The sequence below is a fragment of the Lampris incognitus genome, chromosome 3 (assembly GCF_029633865.1).
Source record: "Lampris incognitus isolate fLamInc1 chromosome 3, fLamInc1.hap2, whole genome shotgun sequence".
NCBI classification, from domain to species: Eukaryota; Metazoa; Chordata; class Actinopteri; order Lampriformes; family Lampridae; genus Lampris; species Lampris incognitus.
Window position 1 is genome coordinate 77,703,189 of NC_079213.1, and position 23,618 is coordinate 77,726,806.

The 23,618-nt window shown below is 43.8% G+C and overlaps 1 protein-coding gene across 1 annotated transcript in view; it reads left to right on the forward strand.

Moving 5' to 3' along the window:
• LOC130109433 (gamma-aminobutyric acid receptor subunit gamma-3) overlaps positions 1–23,618 on the forward strand; it is a 222,720-nt gene that overhangs the window by 197,327 nt on the left and 1,775 nt on the right. Inside the window, exons 6-8 of the mRNA XM_056276338.1 lie at positions 2,799–2,936; positions 5,576–5,728; positions 16,316–16,515. Of these exons, the coding sequence (XP_056132313.1) occupies positions 2,799–2,936; positions 5,576–5,728; positions 16,316–16,515 (491 nt within the window). The remainder of the gene's footprint in view (positions 1–2,798; positions 2,937–5,575; positions 5,729–16,315; positions 16,516–23,618) is intronic.

A 23,618-nucleotide genomic window follows, 5' to 3' on the forward strand; every position in this document is an offset into this window, starting at 1 on the left:
GACCCGGAGGGTAAATTTGCAAGCCGTTCTGGAATTTTGATTTGTATTGCTCCAGAGTCCTTTTATGTTGAAATTTGCTTTGCAATTATGTTAGGTAACAGAATACATAATAAAACTCTTAAACATACAGTCCATGATGGCATGCACCGCCACATCTATGTAGAGGACTGTGACAACACCAGCGCTCTGCTGAACACAAGAAACATGACATATCTCACCATCGGGTCAACACTATGTATTTGTTTGAGAGCTGGAGATAACAGAAAGCCTCAGAAGAAAGTGAAAGCAATGTAGCTTTGGCTGATTTTCTCATACGCAAGTAATTAAGTGAACAACATTTACCAAGCCTGAACACAACAACAGCAGAAGTGGGGCGAACAGCTGCTGTGCACATCAATTGTGGATTGCACCTTTAAGAATGTTTTTCCTTCATGAATGCGTGATGAATTGTGCCATGGGCCCGTTTATCAGTGTTATGTCTACACCTTTCACACAATTTTACTATTCCTACTTTCTGTCCACATAGTATATTTAAAAAACCATATTTAACATTTTGTTGTTGTTTTTTTAATCAAGTTAAGTGAAAATACACTACCGTTCAAAAGTTTGGGATCACCCAAACAATTTTGTGTTTTCCATGAAAAGTCACACTTATTCACCACCATATGTTGTGAAATGAATAGAAAATAGAGTCAAGACATTGACAAGGTTAGAAATAATGATTTGTATTTGAAATAAGATTTTTTTTACATCAAACTTTGCTTTCGTCAAAGAATCCTCCATTTGCAGCAATTACAGCATTGCAGACCTTTGGCATTCTAGCTGTTAATTTGTTGAGGTAATCTGGAGAAATTGCACCCCACGCTTCCAGAAGCAGCTCCCACAAGTTGGATTGGTTGGATGGGCACTTCTTGCGTACCATACGGTCAAGCTGCTCCCACAACAGCTCAATGGGGTTCAGATCTGGTGACTGCGCTGGCCACTCCATTACCGATAGAATACCAGCTGCCTGCTTCTGCTCTAAATAGTTCTTGCACAATTTGGAGGTGTGTTTAGGGTCATTGTCCTGTTGTAGGATGAAATTGGCTCCAATCAAGCGCTGTCCACTGGGTATGGCATGGCGTTGCAAAATGGAGTGATAGCCTTCCTTATTCAGAATCCCTTTTACCCTGTACAAATCTCCCACCTTACCAGCACCAAAGCAACCCCAGACCATCACATTACCTCCACCATGCTTAACAGATGGCGTCAGGCATTCTTCCAGCATCTTTTCATTTGTTCTGCGTCTCACAAACGTTCTTCTTTGTGATCCAAACACCTCAAACTTGGATTCATCCGTCCACAACACTTTTTTCCAGTCTTCCTCTGTCCAATGTCTGTGTTCTTTTGCCCATCTTAATCTTTTTCTTTTATTGGTCAGTCTCAGATATGGCTTTTTCTTTGCCACTCTGCCCTGAAGCCCAGAATCCCGCAGCCGCCTCTTCACTGTAGATGTTGACACTGGTGTTTTGCGGGTACTATTTAATGAAGATGCCAGTTGGGGACCTGTGAGGCGTCTGTTTCTCAAACTAGAGACTCTAATGTACTTATCTTCTTGCTCAGTTGTGCAACGCAGCCTCCCACCTCTTTTTCTACTCTGGTTAGAGCCTGTTTGTGCTGTCCTCTGAAGGGAGTAGTACACACCGGTGTAGGAAATCTTCAATTTCTTAGCAATTTCTCGCATGGAATAGCCTTCATTTCTAAGAACAAGAATAGACTGTCGAGTTTCAGATGAAAGTTCTCTTTTTCTGGCCATTTTGAGCGTTTAATTGACCCCACAAATGTGATGCTCCAGAAACTCAATCTGCTCAAAGGAAGGTCAGTTTTGTAGCTTCTGTAACGAGCTAAACTGTTTTCAGATGTGTGAACATGATTGCACAAGGGTTTTCTAATCATCAATTAGCCTTCTGAGCCAATGAGCAAACACATTGTACCATTAGAACACTGGAGTGATAGTTGCTTGAAATGGGCCTCTATACACCTATGTAGATATTGCACCAAAAACCAGACATTTGCAGCTAGAATAGTCATTTACCACATTAGCAATGTATAGAGTGTATTTCTTTAAAGTTAAGACTAGTTTAAAGTTATCTTCATTGAAAAGTACAGTGCTTTTCCTTCAAAAATATGGACATTTCAATGTGATCCCAAACTTTTGAACGGTAGTGTAGTTATTGTACTGTTTGTGTACATTTGAATGATGGTATAAATACCAAATGGGAGAACAGCAGCAAATTCTAACAGAATACATTCATCACCCATGTTTGAAAACAATTAATTCATTAGGGCAACATCTTCCCCCACAGTTAATGTTTTTGTTAATTGAAAGCCTATTGCATCAAATTGCTATCAGGCATGATTATAATATTGTTAGTTTTGCTGCTAAGAATGAATATGTGTCTATCCAACAAAGTGAAATTTAGAGCATCTCATGATAAAATTAAAGACTGGTAATTATCATATCATCATGAAAGTTAATTGGTGGGTGGTAAATGCACTCACGGGCACCATTCAGATCATGTGACGGTCATGGCACAACATCAAGATGGATTCCAATCATTACTGAGCCAAAACTTCCATTTTCTCTACTTTCTTGCTGCCTCTGTCTTCATTCCAGGCTGTCTTTTCATTAGCTGGCCTCTGGCACAAGACAAATGTTTCTCTGGGTGGCCCTAGGTCTGTCTGCATAGGACATCCATCATTAGAACGTGCCATGAGGCGCCAGAGGTCACACACACACATGCTTTGTGTAATTACAGATGGATACCCACAAGATGAGATGATTTACAAGTGGAGGAAGAACTCCGTGGAGGCAGCTGACCAAAAGTCCTGGCGACTCTATCAGTTTGATTTTATGGGCTTGAGAAATACTTCAGACATAATAAAGACCACAGCAGGTAAGCACCCACCCAAACTCCACCCCCAGGTGCAACTTATTTAACAGTGATATTGGAAAATACCCCCACACTGTACCAGGATAGGAGAGCTAAAAGTGTCAATAAGTTCAAAGATGAAGCTTCTAATTTTAAGGATGCAGGGAACAATAGGGGAAAGAATTGTTTTATTTCATTGTCTTTTTTTAATTAAATTAGCCTAAGCTCTTGAATTTTTCCTGTGATATACAGTCCCTAGGAAATGGGTTTTAAAGGATTAGTTTAGGGTATGCAGTTTGAGGATTTGTATAAGGATATATTCAGGCAAGGCTCACTGGTAGCGTTTTTCAACAGCGAAAAAAGCTGGCATGTCTAAAGGGAATGATGGATTAACTTTTACCCCATTATCTTGTGTAAAGCAGAGTATACAGTGGTTTGAACTGCTCAAGAAACTAGCAAATATGAACCACGAGTAAATCTGTTTTTCTGTGCTGGCTGTCTCCTGTGCAGAGCTGTTTACATGTTGCAATGAGGTGAGCAGGAAAAAAAAAACCCAGGTTCAGAAATTCAAACTATATGCGTAAAGCCTCTACCATTCTTGTTCTAAAGCTGCCACAAGGAGTTTTTCACTTCTTATTTTTCAGTCTCAATTTAATTTAATTTTTTTATCCACCCACCCCCTTTCCCCCCAATTGTATCCGACCAATTACCCCACTCTTCCGAGCCGTCCCAGTCTCTGCTCCACCCCCTCTGCCGATCCGGGGAGGGCTGCATGACATTACTTTACATTACAGTCATTTAGCCGACGCTTTTATCCAAAGCGACTTACAATAAGTGCATTTAACGTAGGAAATCGGGAGAACTACTAGTCATCAGAGGTCGTAAGTGCATCTAAACAAGCATCTAAGAGCAAAACCAGTGCTAAAGTAAAAGTGCAAGAGATTTTTTTTTTTAAATGAGTGAATACAATAAGTGCTAAGAACAAGTAACAGGGTAGCTGCAGACTACCACATGCCTCCTCCGATACATGTGGAGTCACCAGCCGCTTCTTTTCACCTGACAGTGAGGAGTTTTGCCAGGGGGACGTAGCATGTGGAAGGATCACGCTATTCTCCTCAGTTCCCGCTCCCCCCTGAACGGGCACCCCGACTGACCAGAGAAAGCGCTAGTGCAGCGACCAGGACACATACTCACATCTGGCTTCCCACATGCAGACACGGCCAGTTGTGTCTGTAGGGACACCCGTCCAAGCCGGAGGTAACAGGGGGATTTGAACCGCCGATCCCCATGTTGGTAGGCGGAATAGACCGCTATGCTACCCGGACGCTGAGATCAGTCTCAGTTTAATTTTGATGCCTTTATACAAGTGACATAACCGAATGAGTCCACCAGCGAGAAGATTACTTCTCACTTTATAATGACTCCAAATGTTTTGACTCCGGGTCAGATTTCCCGCCAAATCTGACCTCATGATTTACGATGGTACACAGAGGGGATACAAAGCCACAGTTGGACATACATAGCCTCATCGCTGTATAACTTGCAAACGCATATTTTTTCCAGAACATTACTCCTTTCTTCAGAACAAACGCATGAGCTGCCAGAGAGTTAATGTAGATTCCTGCAACAAAGAGGTTACTTTAGACCACTTCTGTCCACTATGTCATGCAGTCAACAAAAATGCAAAACTCCTCATAACGTGTCTTAGATGGTCATTAGACTATTATTATTGACTATTGGGTCTAATCTTAAACCATTTTGTGCTTCTCAGGGTGTTTCTCTATGGAAACCAATAACCAGTTAGGCATGCCCCATGGCGGAGTGTTTAGAAACCCATCCCTGAACTTGTACGTTCCGCTGAAAGCCAAAAATCAAATCCCACTAGAACCTTATCTTCTGAATGTCCTCTGCTCTGTGTCCCTATGAGCTTTCTGTTATGTCTCTGTCGGTAAAGTGAGGTGTGAACTGCCCATTCTCTATGAGAAAAAAGGAAACAAAATGTCATGTTTATTTATTTATTTAGTTATTTATTTATTTATTTATTTATTTATTGTCAACACAAATGATTTTGTTGTATCGAAATTTGAATTTTTTTTCTGAATTACAAATGAGGTAACACACAACGTAGCAAATAAGAGACCTCGGCTAAGAGAAGGAACCACTGAAAAAAGACAAGTCAACAGTGGACATTGTTTGCTCAGCTCTGCTGTATAAAACTGTTGTACAGCATTTGCTTTGTGTTTTCTCATGTGTGGATCCTCGTCTATTAGCAAAATCGTAACGCACCAACAAGCAATGTTAATTCTACAGGTGAATGACATACAGTTTTCTTCACTCAAATCATGTCAAGCCAGAGCTATCATGATTTATTTATGTTCATATTTTCTCACTTATGTATTATGTGCAAAATGTATTATTTGCCCATTATGAAGAACAGGTTAAGACATTCATGAAGTAGTCAAGATATTACCTGCGTGTCATTTTCGCATCCATCATCAGCCTTCACGTTTCAGTTAATTAGCTCATTTTACCCTTCATTAAAGCATTTTAACTCTAATTTATGAGCCCACTGCAGTATTCAACTGCCTCGGGGGAAAGCATTTGCAGGCCCCTGTAAGGCTTCAGATCCTGTTCACATATTGCTCTCCTTTTCCTTCACACAGGTGATTATGTGGTGATGACCGTATATTTCGACCTGAGTAGAAGAATGGGCTACTTCACCATCCAGACTTACATCCCTTGCATCCTCACTGTGGTTCTCTCCTGGGTGTCTTTCTGGATCAAAAAGGATGCCACACCAGCCAGAACGGCATTAGGTACTCTCATTACAGCTCAGTCGGTCTTGTCACATGAGCAGTTCTAGTCTTCACCAACACCGCGCCTTGTCCTTGAAAATACAAGGACAGTTCATCAAAATGCTTCCCACCTACACCTGAAATGATAATCTCACCCTCTGATTTTCATTCAAACCAGCTTCAGATCATCGTCTTGAGCTCCCTGAGAATTACATTTTGTCATTTAATTTGCCTATTTTTGTCACTGAGTTTTGTTCATCTACCTTGAGTTCACTCTTCGTTTAAATGCTGCTGTCTGCGCTGTGTGCATTCTGGTGTCACTCAAGATTGAATCACTCCATTTGCTTCTCTTGTTTTATTATGCCTTTTCTTTTTTTATGTACACGCTCTCCATTTGTTCTTGTGCAGTCCTGTGGAACGTTTTGGTGAAGGTAATTTATTTCAGTCCTTTTTTTCCCCATCTTGTTAATGTGTCTTATGGATAGATAGATAGATAGATAGATAGATAGATAGATAGATAGATAGATAGATAGATAGATAGATAGATAGATAGATAGATAGATACTGTAGAGTTGTAATAAATGGCTTGTGATATTTTTAGATATAATTATTGTCCATTGTTATTTACATGCAACTCATTCTAATTTTAGCATCTAAATTGATAGTTTGATGAAGTGTTGTTAGCAAAATTGCATTAGCATTTAGTTTCTGTGCGTGCCTAAATTAGTGTATTGTAAAGTTCAGAATATGGTAAGTACTTTGTTTTTCCCCCCTTTTTTTCATTCAGCTTTTTTGTGACGGTTATCGGTTGCCAGACTCTCTCTTTCTCCATGACTCATTTTAGTGCAGGCAATATTGTTGCATCAACCGCACACTTACACCGTAAGACTGCTGGCTCTGATCATGGCTGGCTCATGTGCTCAGAGACACAGCAATACAGTAATACATAAAAGCAACACATTAATAACACATTAAGAAAAAAGACTAGGTGAAGTTGATGTTGGATTTAGAAATTAATTACTTTTTTTGGCATTACATTTGATGAATGATATTTGTGTGACGAGAGAAGAGGGATAGTTAATATAATCTGAGAGACGAGATGAATTTGTGGGCTGCCTCTAAGAGGACAAGTTAGTAGTGGAGGGGATCAGTGGCGTCTGTGGCACGGAAAGCCTGGTGGGGCACAATTAACTCTGTGTGGGCAGCATCCAACTCGTCAGTGAAACTACACACAAACATACTTGCTCAGTGACTCCAAACACAAATGCACCTCATCAGTGAATGAAATCATTAACATTAATTTAACGCAGCGCAGGAGTTAGCAGGAGTGGAGACAGGGGTATGAGTGACATCATCAATATAACGGCATTTGATCTCACACAACTGGTATATTACCTTGTCATATAGCATTGTATTACAAATCTAAAGTTATCAAGCAGCAGGAGTTGAATTGGGACTTCTTTTGGGGGGGGGGGGCTCTGTAGTTTCAGGGTTGCCATGAGTGCACGTGTGTGCGCATAGACTACAAAATCTGATTGATATCATTTGACAAACTGTAAATAAAATAGAACAAAGTGAGACAAACCTCTGCCCTGAACACTAAAACGCTAATCAAAGTCATTCTGGATACTGTTGGCAGTGCACAAAGCTACAGCTGATGACAATAAAACCTTCCTGTAAGTGCACTCTCCTGTGTATCTGTATCAATGCTGTTGAAAATAATAACACAAAGTAATATGAATAGAACAGTCTCTTTAGTAGTTACATTAATCTGGAATTAATTTACATTTTAGAAATATACACAGGCTGCCAACACCTTTTCAAATTTCCAAACCTTTTCCATAACTGTTAGCTACCAAAAGATTGGAAGCAGCCTGCTGCAAACTATCTTGCGTTAGCATCATTTTGTAAAATCAGCACATTGTTCGTCTGAGGCGAAATTCATATCTTGTGCTGAATGTTGGCAGTGCAGGATATGCCGCATATGGAAATCAGTGTGCTGGTTTGTAGTCCATTTGAGTGGTTGTGGTTGTCGGTCACACATGAGTGGTTGTTGGTTTAGCAACGGGAAAATGTACACTGAAGTCCAGAGAAGGATAAATAAATATTTTCACTCAACTGTCTCACTTGTACATGCTCTCATAGTTTCATAGACAAATACGGAGGAAGAACATTGGTGTATAAGTTATATTTGTATACCACGAAATATGAACTGATGTTATTAATACATTTCCGTTTATTTACGTTCAAAATTCCTGTCTCCCAATTCACTGCCAGCCAGGCAGCATCTCTCTTGGGGGGCAGTTTGTAGTGTTCATGGGCAATGTCCTACAATACCGGCTGGTTAGACACAGCAACAATCAAAGTCTTCTCCATCCTGGCTTGCTAAGAAAATTACAGCCAATTACAGCCAAGTCGAGTCAACCACACACATTTTTGCTATTGGTTGAGGCTGCGGATTTGCAGGTCAAAGTTCACCAAAGTTGAACTCCACGCGAAGCAAAAATACAAATTTCCTTTGCCACCTAAAGTGACGGTTTTATTCACTCCTTCGCTCACATAAAATGGAAGTGAACAGGAGGCAAATATTCGCCAATGTTAATTTCGCGCATGTGTGACTGTAATCCTAACATGAGTGGAGGATTGTTCTGAGTCAACCTATGGCAGCAATCATTTCAGCTCTAGCTTGAGTCTATTTTAGACAGGCCATCACACTATTTACCTGCCTGAGACATGCATCTTATCAATTAGATCACATTCATATGGTAGGCTGTTAAATTTGTGGAGACTAGCCGCAAAGAGTGGGCTTATCAGCAAAACATAGAAATACCAGGCCAAAATTGACAGCACATATAGCACAACGCTTTCATCCACTTAAGGGTTGTCTTTGTAAAAAAAAAACAATAACAATTCGGAGAGTTTTACAAGTGTTCAAAGCTGCTGTTCATTCTTTTGTTTGGAGGATAAATTAGTGCGTCTGTGCCAATATATCAGCAGAAGGCAGGCAAACAGGTAGAACTAATCACTGTGGCAAGCACAGGCTGAAGGAAAAGTGTGAGATGTCCGCCTGAAATAGATGGGGGCAGCTTGTTACTATGGAAACCCCAGTAAAACAGAGGGAGAGTTGCCGTCTTTCCCCCCTTAGTCATCCCTATGATGTTCATGAGGGAGAGAGATGGAAGAGGGAAGGAAGAGACCAGCTGGACATACAAAAAGAATGAAATTTGACTCGCTCTCTGAGTCTTTTCTTCTAATCCGTTTAAATATGACTCTCACATGTGGTCTCTGTGTAACAATTAAAATGACCCACTGTGACCCAAAGAGTTCACACACAATCTCATCTAATGACATTGATAAGTACTGGTTAATATTGAATATTCATGAGCGATCGGGTTAGGGCACGGACAGGACTTGGTTAGTTGTGGATCTGGTTTAGGTCACTGGCAGTTATTATCTCCGCCAGGTGCATTTGGTCATGTGTGTGTGTGTGTGTGTGTACATAGCCTCTCCTTCACCAAGACTCCTGCCAGGCCTCCTCGTGGCCACACATGGTAACTGGGGTCTTGCGGCCCCAGGCTAACTTGGCAGGGGATCTCGGAGCAGCAGTGGGCCCCAGAGATATGGTGTGCAGGCCCACCCTGGTGGACACGCCCTGGCACCTATCAACCACTGCCCCGCTGCCTTGTGGGTGAGTCTGGAAGACATAAGGCTAAGGGAGCTTACCCCAACAGAAAAGCAAGCTGTGGCGGCACGCTTCGAGGTGGTTTCCGAAAAACTGGATTTCCGGCAGCCCCCTGCAGTTGTGTGGAGGTGCCGGTCATCTAGGGATCCCCCTTGCCATCGGAACCATCTCCTCTACAATCAAGTCATGTGGCGTTGGGAGAAGCGCACCCCCCATGCCACTTTAAAAACCATCTCTGCGCAGGTATCTTCGGCTATAAGAGTCCCCGACCTCACAAAGTCTGGCGGCGATGGAGTATCCAATGACAGGAGCAGGTCTGAATGAGCTGGGAGCTCTTAGTTGGAACTCTGCACGCCAGCGGCACAGGGCAACGGTCGTTAGCAGCTGGGATTGAGTGGCAGCTGTTTCCGGCAGACCCCTGTGCGTCTGAGCAGCCCTATTTAGGGACCGCACTGCTCACCCCTTTCGGGGAACGGCCTAGAAAAGGTGGCCCAAAAATTGCCCACTCAACACTGCGCCTGGGCAGGAAACCGCACCTGCCGGGCCATTCCCCTATGCAGTCGAAAAACAAACATTATACCACTAAGATTTGCAGCATGGAACATAAGAACACTCCTGGATGTCAGCCATGGTACGGACAGACCTCAACACAGAACAGCACTTATTGCCAGCGAGCTGAAGCGCTATTGTGTGGATGTGGCGGCAAACAGTGAGACCAGGCTCCTTGAAGAGGGCTCGCTCAACAAAGTAGGAGAGGGCTATACCTTCTTTTGGAAAGGATACCCCCTAGGAGGTCAACACATCCATTGAGTTGGTTTTGCAATTAAGAACAGTCTCTTACCCAAACTCGAAGAAACACCAGTGGGCATTAATGAGTGGCTGATGACTCTCCGTACACCCCTTGCAAAATGTCGATACATCACCTTGATAAGTGCCTATGCTCCAACTTTACCATCTCATGATGAAGAGAAAGATCGCTTCTACCAGGCACTCGATGATATACTCATCAACATCCCAAGGAGCGACAAAGTCATTTTGCTTGGTGATTTTAGTGCCCGAGTTGGGAAGAATATGCAAAATTGGAATGGAGTGATTGGCGCCCATGGCATTGGAAAAGTCAACCCCAATGGCATAAGACTTCTTAGTCTGTGCTTGGAACATGACCTCACCATCACAAACACCATTTTCCAACAAAAGAATAAATACAAGGCATCCTGGATGCATCCCAGATCCAAACACTGGCACCTGCTTGATTATACTATCGTGAGGCGAGTTGATCTTAAAGACGTGCTCCTTACAAGAGCTATGCGAGGAGCAGACTGCTGGACAGACCACCGTATGATCCTGACAAAAGTCCGAGTACATGTCCGACCCTTGAGACGCCAATCTGGGCCAAAAAAGAAACCACTCCACTGCGCCAGACTATCCAACAGCGACACCCGAAACACCTTCCGTCGTTCTCTAGCCGACAACTTAATTGACATTGAACAGTTGATCAACTCAGAGTCTGGGATGGATGAAAAGTGGACCTCTCTGAGCACCACCCTCTTTGACAATGCAGCCCAATCCATTGGCTTCAAAACCAAGAAACATCAGGACTGGTTTGATGACAATGCCGGAACAATCTCCACCCTCCTGGACAAGATGCATAAGGCACACAGAGCTGCCCTCAGCAACCCACTATCCCAACCTCTCAAGAAAAAATGGCAAGACCTCCGCTCTGAGGCCCAAGCAACTCTGCGGAAACTGCAAAATGAGTGGTGGATTTTGAAAGCCAACGAAATCCAGGCTTATGCAGACAGGAACGACATGCATGGTTTCTATGATGCAGTTAAGGCCATCTATGGCCCCAGAAACTGCTCCCTGACACCCGTTAGGTCTGCTGATGGAACAACTCTCATCAAGGATCAGGCCCTGTTAGTGGAGCGGTGGGCCGAGCATTTTAACACCCTGCTCAACCAGCCCACCCCAGTGGACCCAACTGTACTGGCAGAACTCCCTGAACAGCCTACCTTGCAAGACCTAGACCTCCCACCATCTTTTAAAGAAATCCTACATGCAGTCAAAACCCTGAAAAACAACAAAACCCTTGGACCTGATAATAGTCCAGCTGAAATCCTCAAGGAAGGAGGCTACCTCTGTACGAGGACACTGTATCTCTATATCCTTGAGGTGTGGAGTCGCGAGTGTGTCCCCCAACAGTGGAAAGATGCCAACATTGTGGCCATTTATAAAAACAAAGGAGACAAATCCATCTGCTCCAACAGTAGGGGTATTTCACTGCTGGCCATTGCAGGAAAGGTTATAGCCAAGATCATGCTCCGCAGACTAACACTCGCAGTAGCCAAACAGGTCATACCAGAGTCACAATGCGGCTTCCGGAAGGATAGAGGGACCGTTGACATTATCTTTGTGACACGCCAGCTCCAGGAGAAATGCAGAGAACAGCACAAGGATCTATACATAGCATTCATAGACCTCTCAAAGGCATTTGATACAGTTAACCGGGCCCTGCTGTGGCAAGTCCTGAAGAAATTTGGATGTCCACCCAAGTTTCTTACCATTCTTGGACAGTTTCACTCAGGAATGATGGCCCGAGTGGTAGTGGGGAACCGCAGTTCTGAGCCCTTTGGTGTGCAGACTGGAGTCAGACAAGGCTGTGTGCTAGCCCCAGTCCTGTTCAATATCTTCTTAGTCTCTGTTACAACACTGTTACGAAGGAAGCTGGAGAAGCAGGCTGGAGTTACCATTGACTTCAGGCTCGATGGAAACCTATTCAACATCAGGAGGTTTCAGGCAACCACCAAGTTGACCTCTGAGACCATTATTGAGCTACAGTATGCCGACGATTGTGCCCTGGTAGCTCACACACCAGAAGCTCTACAAAACACTCTGTCGGCAGTTGTAACTGCATACAGGAGAATGGGACTGATTATTAACACCCAAAAGACAGAGGTAATCTGTCAGTTGACTGCCGGCCTCCCAAACCACCCAACAACCTTCACAGCAGAAGGGCAACAACTGGCCACTGTTCCTGCCTTCAAATATCTGGGAAGTATGCTATCCGACACCTGCAAAATAGACGATGAGATTCAGCACTGCCTCAAACAAGCCTCAACATCTTTTGGCCGTCTAAGGAGAAGGGTTTTCCAAAACAGCAACCTCAATCTCCACACTAAAGTGCTTGTTTACAGAGCAGTGTGCATCTCCACACTACTCTATGGATGTGAGGCATGGACCATCTACAGCCACCATCTCAGAAGCCTGGAGGCCTTCCATGTAAAATGTCTCCAGAGGATCCTCGGCATTACTTGGGAGGACAGAGTGCCACACACAGAGGTGTTGGAGCGGGCAGGCAGCTGCAGCGTGGAGTCTACCCTAAAACACCATCAACTCAGGTGGCTTGGCATGTTATTCGCATGCCCAGCGAACGACTCCCACGAAAAGTCCTCTACGGCCAACTACGCCTTGGCCAACGCACTGCTGGTGGGCAGAAGAAGCGGTTCAAAGACCAAATGAAGACCACACTAAAAAGATGTCAGATCAACCCCTCTTCTTTGGAGGAACTTGCTTTCTGCCGCACAACCTGGCGCTCTCACATCTCAGAGGGAGTGAAGTACATGGAAAACCAGCGCACACAACACCGTGTAGCAAAGCGTGCGAAGAGGCATGCTCGCAAAGCTACCCCTACCCCCTCCAGCACCACTTTTACATGCCCGGTCTGCAACCGCAACTGTGCATCCAGGATCGGACTATTCAGCCACCAAAGGACCCACAAATAGAAGAAGATGGTCATCATCGGATACGATGGACAACCAGCAAGCAAGCAATGTATGTGTGTCTGTGTGTGTCTGTGTGTGTGTCTGCGGTTAATCTCGCAAACTACTGGACCTATCAGCCTAAAATGTCTTGTGCACAGTTATGAGTGTTTGATGTTTGTATGATGAAGAACCTCTCATTACAGTGATTTCAAACCTTTGAAAAAACGTTTGTAGTCATTATCACCGCACCCTCTCTCCGTTCACTATTGTTTTGTTTTTATGGGTTTTTTTATTTTTTTTACTTGTTCAAAATAAATCAAATCAAAATACTCTCTAGCTCGCTCGACCAACGCTGCTGTCTGTCACTGCCTGATCTGAGTCAACCGTGCGCATGCATGACTCACATCTACAGTTGACTTAGATCGGGCAGCAATAGTGTCAAAACCAAAACATTGGTAAACATAGTAACACAAAGAGCCATGGACATCTATAGCTCTGACAATGACTCCAAAGAGGATAAATTCTGAGTCTCATCACCAGCCAGTCAGACTAGCTTGGTCTAGTCAGAAAGGCACAAACTAAGGAAAAGCCTCTTGGATGAGAGGCGAAACGTCTTCACGGATATATACCAAGTCCAGTTGCACTTGATTCAACTCCTTTGGATAACCATGACCTGGATGAATGAGAACATTCACAGACATTATGTATTTGACTATGAGTGTTGAAAGTAAAGGAGAAGCTGATCATATTTCACAAGACAGCAAATCGTTCACTGCTGATATCAGCACAGGAGAATTGGAGGAACACTAGATGAACCAAAAATAATTCACCTTATTCATCTCACCACCATGCGGAAGTGCCATAGTCTCCAATGTTAAAACTCCGCTATGAAAATGCAATTTCAAGAGTAGGATTGATCACAGTCACAGCTGGAAATCATCTCAGTAGCTACAATAAAACATTTCCCATGGCTGAGCTATGTTTTCTTACCATTGTTTAATAAATGAAAGTCAACCAGCAGAGCAGCCATTCACCTTGATCCATTTTATATCATGAAAACCACAACAGTTTAACACATTTGATGTCTTTTAATAAGGGCTATGAAATTATGATAGCCTGATCTCTGTTATTTCATGTCAGACTTGGTTGCTTTCCTGTGAGGGTCCGCCTAGGAGGCTGCACATCCACAGACTGACAGGCAAAACGTTTTATTACGTAGATTTTTTAGCTTGAGTGCTGCATATTAACAACGTTTTTTTTCCATACTTCCTGTTCAGTTGACTTGGGCGCTGCTCAAAAGTCTTACAATGGCAGAAAAATACTTGTTTTTCTGTCTGTGTGTGCATGTTTCCCATTCTCCCTGCAGGGTTTTTTTTTCCTCCCTTTTTCTCCCAAATTATACCCAACCAATTACCCAGTTCTTCCGAGTCATTTTGGTCACTGCTCCACCCCCTCTGCCGATCCAGGGAGGGCTGCAGACTACCACATACCTCCTCCAATACATGTGGAGTCGCCAGCCGCTTCTTTTCACCTGACAGTGAGGAGTTTCACCAGGGGGGCATAGCATGTGGGAGGATCACGCTATTCCCCCCAGAACCGGCACCCCGACCGACCAGAGGAGGCACTAGTGCAGTGACCAGGACACATACCCACATCCGGCTTCCCATCCGCAGACACGTCCAATTATGGCTGTAGGGATGCCCAACCAAGCCAGAGGTAACATGGAGGTTCGAACCGGCAATCCCCATGTTGGTAGGCAACGAAATAGACCGCTACACTACCCGGACGCCCCAAAAAAAGGAGTGGTTTGTCCCAAGTTCAAACACCGGAGAAGGAGAGATACATACACCTGGCAGAGATCTGCACTCTACTGAGTGCACTCCTCTAGTTACAAAGTTTAGGCGTGAAGCATGTCTTGCTTAAGTCGGATAGTTAAGCATTGCTTCATAATGAAAAGGATTGTTGGCTAGAGCTGGGAAGGAGCTCTAGAGCTCTACACTTTACCCTCTCTTTGAGTATTTACTCTGTTAATCACCTTTTATAATTTGGGTCATAATATGTCAAATACAAACCTTCATCACTATTCTAATGACATGATCTTTTTTTTTTCTGTTATGCTGCAATTTTATGAAAACCCTTGAGAACTCCTAAACTGCTTTCAACAGTGTGAAGCTGACCCTATGTCAAGTAAAAGTTGTTCTAATTGCTGAAAAAATAAAATCTCAGAAGTTTACAAATGTTAAATAGGCAATGAAAGTCAAAGAGTTTCAGACAGTTGAATGTTAGAATTCCAGTACTTTCATAAACAATAAAAGCAATTATCAATTGCTACTATGTATGCTTACTACTTTTACATCATTACTTGTTTATAAAAATGTTTTAGAGACAAACCTCTTGTCTGTGTTTTCATGCCTTGTAGACAGTGTGTTATCGAGTATTGAGGTTTATCATCAATGACTGTAAATATCTCATTCTGATCATTGTTATATGTTGTATTTTCAGTTTGGCCTCCACTACAAGACTCATTCATACAAGCCTTTTATCTACAAGGCCATTCTAGGGGTTTTTCCCCCCGCATTATTCATCCTCTGAAATCACCAGAAATTAGAAATTCACATTTGGCCAAAGAAATTGTTTTTGCTGTCTAAGCCTAAAGTCAACATGGCTTTTTAAATATTTGGTTCCTTCTGTGAAGCAAAATTTATTGTAAAATTACTTAAAGGCTATTGAGCATTTCTTGTCTGGTGTGTTTAAAGTGATTATAAGGAAACTTGATATCAGCTCAAGTGACCAATGCTTTGTTTGAGCAAGATCTATTCTGATCCTGATGTTCTACTGTGGCACTATCATGTTTTTATCAGTCATGGTTAATTATTACTTTTTAACACATTTAAGATATCTATTTGTCAATATACATTGCTGTATGTCATTTGGCTACAACTTTTACATTTGTCATAGCTGTGCTTTTTAAACAGTCCTTCTCTTGAATTGTTGGAATTTACAAGTAAAAACGGAAGGCCACTGTCACTTATGCCTATAGTAGAAGTACGACATTTAGAAAATATTTAACAGATGCGAAATCACATCCAGCCTGGAATGTATGGATCCCCATCATGAATAGCGAACATTAAAAATCTGGTTTTACCCTCTTTTCCACCCACCCAGGTATAACCACAGTGTTGACCATGACAACTCTCAGTACAGTGGCGCGGACATCACTTCCCAGGGTGTCTTATGTCACCGCTATGGATCTGTTTGTCACTGTCTGCTTCCTCTTCGTCTTTGCTGCTCTGATGGAATACGCCACATTAAATTACTACTCACACAGTGCCCGAAGACCCAGTTGCAGCAAAACTAAGAGATCGGTAAGGTTGTTGTGAATCAAGACATTTCCTTGAATCTGTCCCAGATTTATTTATAGAGTATAAATTCTTCCAACAATACTCCTTGCCATGCCAGCACTTGTCTCGAAAAACCCCTTACGGGCCCACTTAAGTCAAATACTGCTCCAATACAACAAACAGCCAATTAAGTTTGGATCCATCCAAACTAAGAAATTCAATTGGATGTCAAGGTGTGCATTCCCACATTGGATCCACTGTTGGGTTTAAATTCAGACCACAATTTAAGATTTTATAAAGCTATCAAATTCATTAAAACATAAAAATAGATGAGTCATGTAATTTTTTTTGTGAAAAGAAATACTTTGATTGGCATATTTATACAATTCTTTAAGTAGACATACATGTTGCACCTTTAAGGATAGGTGAATATGTAAGTTAGATTTGCTCACTTATGGAAGTGTTACTTTGAGTTGCTCTATCGTTACTGAAGTAGCTTTTCTCTGATGGTGCTCTGGTTTTGTTATCTCATTGTTCCCCAGAATTGAGAAAGCCTTTCAGGGATGAGATGATGAGATGTTGCCCTTTTATAAGCTCCTTTGATAAGACTGCCACTATTTTAAGAACCCCTGCATCAGTCTGCTCAGGTTCCCGTGCTAGACAGACCTATCTGAGACTAGTCAACAATGGGAGGAAGGAGGATAGATTGTCTATTTACATTTTGTGCAGAGCAGAAAGGCTCTTATCTATAATATCATGGTGGAAGAAAACATGGGACTGCACTGTGGAGAGATGCCTTGCATAGTCAAAGCTTTTACATCAAAACGAGCTTAATTGTAGGATTAACAGCTATGACAGAAGATGTGCCAATATCTTGGTAAACTGTTTAAGGTAGACTCTTAACTGTTAAAAATGCTGGTCTCCCATTAAAAATTGAATGGCTTAAAGGGCTTGCCTCAGATGCGACATCTAGAAATCCTCTCCCAGTATGTTTGGAGACATATTCACTCACATTTAAAAAAAAAAAAAATCAAACCTGAGTTGGTGGTAGGTTAATTTCATTATAGTGTAACTTCTCCCCCAGGTCTGAGCCTAACTTTTGAAAAATGCTACAAAGTGGGCAAGGGGCTGAGAGGGGCTGGGGGGAATGGGAGGGGGGGTTGGATGTGTGGCAGGAGTATCTGGGAAGATAGCAAGGGCCCAGCGTACGTCCACAGTCGCCGCCAGATACTGCCGTGGTCCCCTCCACTGGCTCGCCCTCCAGCACGGTGTCAAACACTACCCCACGAAGACACCACATCTACCACAATGCATATGCGCTGCAGACGGAAGGGCGAGGTAGGTCGCCCACCTGATTAGAGGGCATTAACTTTCTTTTCTTTTTTCATTATGTAGATAAGTACCAGAACACCTTAGGCCAAAGATCAATGATAGACTTTGTGGTCATATCATCAGATCTGCAGTTGTACATTTTGGACACTCGGGTGAAGAGAAGAGCAGAGCTGTCAACTGATCACCACCTGGTGGTGAGTTGGATCAGATGGTGGGGAAGGCTGCCAGATAGACCTGGCAAACCCAAACATATAGTGAGGGTGAACTGGGAACACCTGGCGGAGGCCCCTGTCTGTGGGGTCTTCAACTCCCACCTCCGGAAAAAGTTCTTGTGTATCCTGAGGGAGGCTGGGGACAATGGAGTCTGAGTGGGCCATGTTCAAAGCCTCTATTGCAGATGCGGCAGGTAGGAGCTGTGGTCATAAGGTCATCGGTGCCTGTTGAGATGGCAATCTAAGAGCTCGCTCGTGGACACCGGTGGTGAGGGAAGCCGTCAGGCTGAAGAAGGAGGCCTTTCGGGCTTGGTTGGCCCAGGAGTCCACTGAAGCAGCAGACAGGTACCGGGAGGCCAGAAGGGCTGTGGCTTCAGCAGTCGCGGAAGTAGAAACTCGGGTGTGGGAGGAGTTCAGCGAGGCCATGGAGGAGGAATTTGGGTTGGCCTCAAGGAAGTTCTGGCAAACCATTGAGTGACTAAGGAAGGGGAAGCAAGGCTTGACTCAGGCTGTGTTCAGCTGGGGAGGGGAACTGTTGACTCAGACTGGGGACATTGTCAGGTGGTGGAAAGATCACTTTGATGAGCTCCTGGACCCAGCTAACATGTCCTCAGTGGAGGAGGCAGAGTCTGAAGACTTGGGGGAAGCCCCATCCATATCCCTGGCAGAGGTCTCTGAGGTAGTTAAGAAGCTCCTCGGTGACAAGGCGCCAGGTGTGGATGAGATTCACCCTGAGCTGCTGAAGGCTCTGGACATTGTTGGGCTATCTTGGCTGACATGTCTCTTCAGTGTTGCGTGGAGGTCGGGGACAATACCTGTGGAGTGGCAGACTGGGGTGGTGGTTCCCATATTTAAAAAAGGGGATTGGAGGGTGTGCTCCAATTATTTGGGCATCACACTGCTCAGCCTCCCGGTGAAAGTCTACCCTAGGGTACTGGACAGGAAGCTCCAACTGACTGTCGAACTTCGGATCCAGGAGGAACAATGTGAATTCCATCCTGGCCGTAGAACAACGGACCAACACTTTACCCTTGCGGAAGTGCTGAGGGAGGCATGGGAGTTTGACCAGCCAGTGTACATGTGTTGTAGACTTGGAGAAGGCTTACGACCGTGTACCCCGGGGCACTCTGTGGTAGGTACTGCGGGAATATAGGGTACCAGGGCAGTTGCTACAAGCCACCTGGTCCTCGTATAACCAAAGTGAGAGCTGTGTCTGCATTCTTGGCACAAAGTCAAACATGTTTTTGGTGGGTGTCGGACTCTGCCAAGGTTGTCCCTTGTCTCTGATTCTGTTTGTGATATTCATGGACAGGATCGCAAAGCGCAGCCAAGGTGAGGAGTGTGTCCATTTTGGGACCCTCAGAATTGCCCCTCTGCTCTTTGCAGATGATGTGGTTTTGTGGCTTCATCAGAACGTGACCTCCAGCATGCACTGGGGCAGTTAGCAGCTGAGTGTGAAATAGCCAGGATGAGAGTCAGCACCTCCAAGTCTGAGGCCATGGTTCTCTACCGGAAAATGTGGATTGCTCCTTCCGGGTTGGGGATGAGTTGTTGCCTCAAGTGAAGGAATTCAAGTATCTGGGGGTCTTGTTCACAAGTGAGGGTAGGGTGCAGCACGAGATTGACAGGCGGATTGGTGCAGCATCAGCAGTAATGCAGACGTTGTATTGGACAGTTGTGGTGAAGAGAGAACTGAGCCAGAAAGCGAAGCTCTCAATTTACCAATCAGTCTTCGTTCCAACCATCACCTATTGTCATGAGCTTTGGGTAGTGACTGAAAGAAAGGGTGGATCGTGGATACTAGCAGCTGAAATGAGTTTCCTCCATAGGGTGTCTGGGCTCAGCTTTAGAGATAGGGCGAGGAGCTTGGACATCCAGAGGGAGCTCGGAGTAGAGCCGCTGCTCCCTCACGTCGAAAGAAGCCAGTTGAGGTGGTTCGGGCACCTGATTAGGATGCCTCCTAGGCGCCTTCCTTTCGAGATTTTCCGGCAACATCCAACAGGGAGGAGACTCCGGGGTAGACCCAGAACTCTCTGGAGGGACTACATGTCCAATCTTCCCTGGAAACATCTTGAGATCCCCCAGGAGGAGCTGGAGGGCATTGCTGGGGAGAGGGGCGTCTGGAGTGCCCTACTTAGCTTGTTGCCACCGTGACCCGATCACAGAGAAATGGCTGCTGATGAAATGAGATGAGATGTAGATAAGGTGGCACAGTGGCGTAGTGGTTAGCACTGTCGCCTAACAGCAAGAAGGTCCTGGGTTTGAAACCTGAGGTTGTCCAACCTTGGGGGTTATCCTAGGTCATCCTCTGTTGCATGTTCTCCCTGTGTCTGCGTGGGTTTCCTCCAGGTGCTCTGGTTTCCTCCCACAGTCCAAAAACATGTAGGTCAGGTGAATCAGCCATACTAAATTGTCCCTAGGTGTGAGTGTGTGTGTGTGTGTGTGTGTGTTTGTGTGTGCGTGTGTGTGCGTGTGCGGGAGAGACAGCCTTGTGATGGCCTGGCGGCCTGTCCAGGGTGTCTCCCCGCCTGCTGCCTAATGACTGTTGGGATAGGCTCCAGCATCCCCGCGACCCTGGGAGCAGGATAAGCCGTTTGGATAATGGATGGATGGATCCCTGTAAGCATTCTTCCAGTGGTATACTTCTGTTATATATAAGGGATCATTGCCCAATAGTATGTATCAGCATGGTGGCCCAGTGGTTAGCACTGTTGCCTCACAGCAAGAAGATCCTGGGTTCGAACCCGAGTCTGTCTCAGGTCCTTTCTGTGTGGAGTTTGCATGTTCTGCCCGTGTTTGCATGGGTTTCCTCTGGGTGCTGCGGTTTCCTCCCACCATCACAAAGACACGTATGTTAGGGTTAATACTCCTCCTGCCTGTGCCCCTGACCAAGGCAATGGAAAGAAGAACTGGAGTTGCTCCCCAGGCTCTGCAGCTGTCCACTGCTGCTATACAGTAGGATGGGTTAAATGCAGAGAACAAATTTGTTATAAGAATGACATTTGTTGTAATAATACAATGACAAATAAAGTGGCTTTTAAAAAAAATGTACTTGATTGCTCAAATCCAAAACTTGGATTGCTGTCAAGAGAAACTTTAGAAATTCTAATGAACAAGCCTTTTTACATGATCGCAAACATAGCAACCTTTCTCATATAAATCCCAGATGGCAAGTTAGTATTAGATAATTTTCAAATATCTTCAATTCAGTAGTTAATAAACATGTTCAATTCAAGAAATTAAGAATAAAAGATGGCTCCAGCCACTGGTTCACCTCTAAAATATCAAATCTCTTCCAGTTAAGAAACAAAGTGGGGGCCCTAGCTAGACATTCTGGGGACCCTTCCCATTGACAACCAGGAAATAAAGGCACCTCCTCAATAAGAAAAGCTAGATCTAATTATTACTTAACTACCATTGCCAGCTCTTGGTCAAATCCATCTAAAGTATGGAAAGTGGTAAACTCCAATAAAAACAACATTTCCTTTCTGCCTACCCACGTCAATTCCAAAAATGTGATATTGACAGAGGAAAAAAACCATGTACAGCTTTTAACAAACAAACAACAAACATTTTGTTGCAGCCGACCACCTGTTTGAAGATAATTGTATACGATCAGCCAACTCTGCAAATATATTAGTTAATGATGATGGTTCTGTAGGGCTGCCTCTTACTCACAATAATAATTCTGCACATACTGTGCTCCTCGAGGCCGCTCTGGTGGCCGAGCGGAATAAACCGCCGTTCTTGCAACCCGCTCGTCATGTCGCTAGGAGATTCGTATCCCAGACTCGCCGTAAACGGTCACAGGCCAGAGCGTCCACGGGGTAAGGCATTCATTAGGCCACCCTTACCCGAGGGATAGTGGGTGTAGATCGGTGTAGTGTTCGGGGACTCGTCGTTCTCCAGCGACCCCTCTGGCCCATCCGGGCGCCAGCAGCCAAGCAACTGAAAGCATTCTCCCTACGCCTCCTTCGCGGCCTGAAGGTGATGCAAACCATGCGAGGCTTCAGCGTGGAAAATAGCGAGAGCAGCCGACACGAGTTTGAAGGAAGCTGGTGTTACGACTATCTCCTTTCTGTGGAAACGTGAGCCAGGGGAGTTATTCGACAAGCGTTCCGGCCATATGCCATTGGGTTAATCGGGTGGGATAAGGGGAAAAACTAGAAATAAATTTTAAAAATAAAAACTGTACCCCTCATTTTGCCCTCCATCTCCTTTCTTCTAGTGTACTTACTGAAGCTCTTCTAGCCATCGACTCAAAGAAAGCAACTGGCGAGGACAATTTGGACCCTTTTCTTCTCAAGTGTTCTGACCCCATAATCTCGGAGCATATATAACACATAATTTTAATTTAACTATTCTAACTGGCACAATTCCTAAAGTATGGAAGCGGGCTAATGTTTTACCTTTGTACAAGGGAGGAGAAAAAGTGACCTAAATAACTACCACCCTATTTCAAAACTGTCTTGTTTGTCTAAAACCCTTGAATCATTAGTAAACAACCAATTCAAGTCATTCTCAACTAGATATTCTGTATTAACTCCCCCACCAATATGGCTTCAGAATACATCATAGCACCATCGCTGCTACTTCTCTAATTTAAATATTGTGTCAGCTGTAGACAACAGGAAGCACTGTGCTGCTGTTTTTGTTGATTTATCAAAAGCCTTTGATACAGTTGATCATTCCCTCCTCCTGCAAAGATTATCAATTATTGGAATTGATTCTGATGCCTGTAGATGGTTCAACAATTACCTCTCTGAGGTAATTGTTGAACCATCTACAGAAGCTGTTTAACCACAATAAAATACAAAATAAGATACATTTCATTTTTATACTGTACATTCAATATTTATACATTAGATTGTCCCATCTACAATATTTTCATTCTTTGTCCTTTAACTTTAACAAAACTGTTGGTTCATTTTAAACTAAAATATGTTCGATCAACTGTCATTCTGTTGTAGCAATAAACTGGAACTCACTACCAACTCAAATCATCAATTGTTTCCTAAACTTAGATAGTGATTGCTCATCTCAAGGTGTGGGCTAAAAAATGGGACTGTACAGAAATGAAGTTAAATATGTTTCAATCTATCTAAGGTTTGTGTGCACTATTTTCTTGTCAGCTGAATTTAACAAAGGTTTAAAACAGTGGTCCCTGAAAATTTGTTAGGAGAGCACACACAGTCCACAGTTGGTTGACTGTTCCACTTAGTGAAAGGGGTATGACTCCATCAAAAATGTGGTACTCCTTTATGCGTCATCTTACATCTATTTCATCGAGCAGGTCTTTGATAAGGATGCCCTTATCGGCCATGACCTCATCACCTGACTCTAAGAGGTCCAGAACACCTGACCTCTTAGTTATCTCCTTATCAGAAATACATCCTGTGTTTAGATTACTTACCATGCTAACTGACCTTGAGGGAGTGATCCCAATTAGGGATTTCAGTGTAGTGTTACTTTTATAATGGGAGTATGTCATGGTGTTCAAAACCTTCGAACTAGCTGTCTCGATGCGGATCTCTGTGCAGTCTAGTATCACTCTTGTGTTTTGGTAGAATTCCCTGAATACTG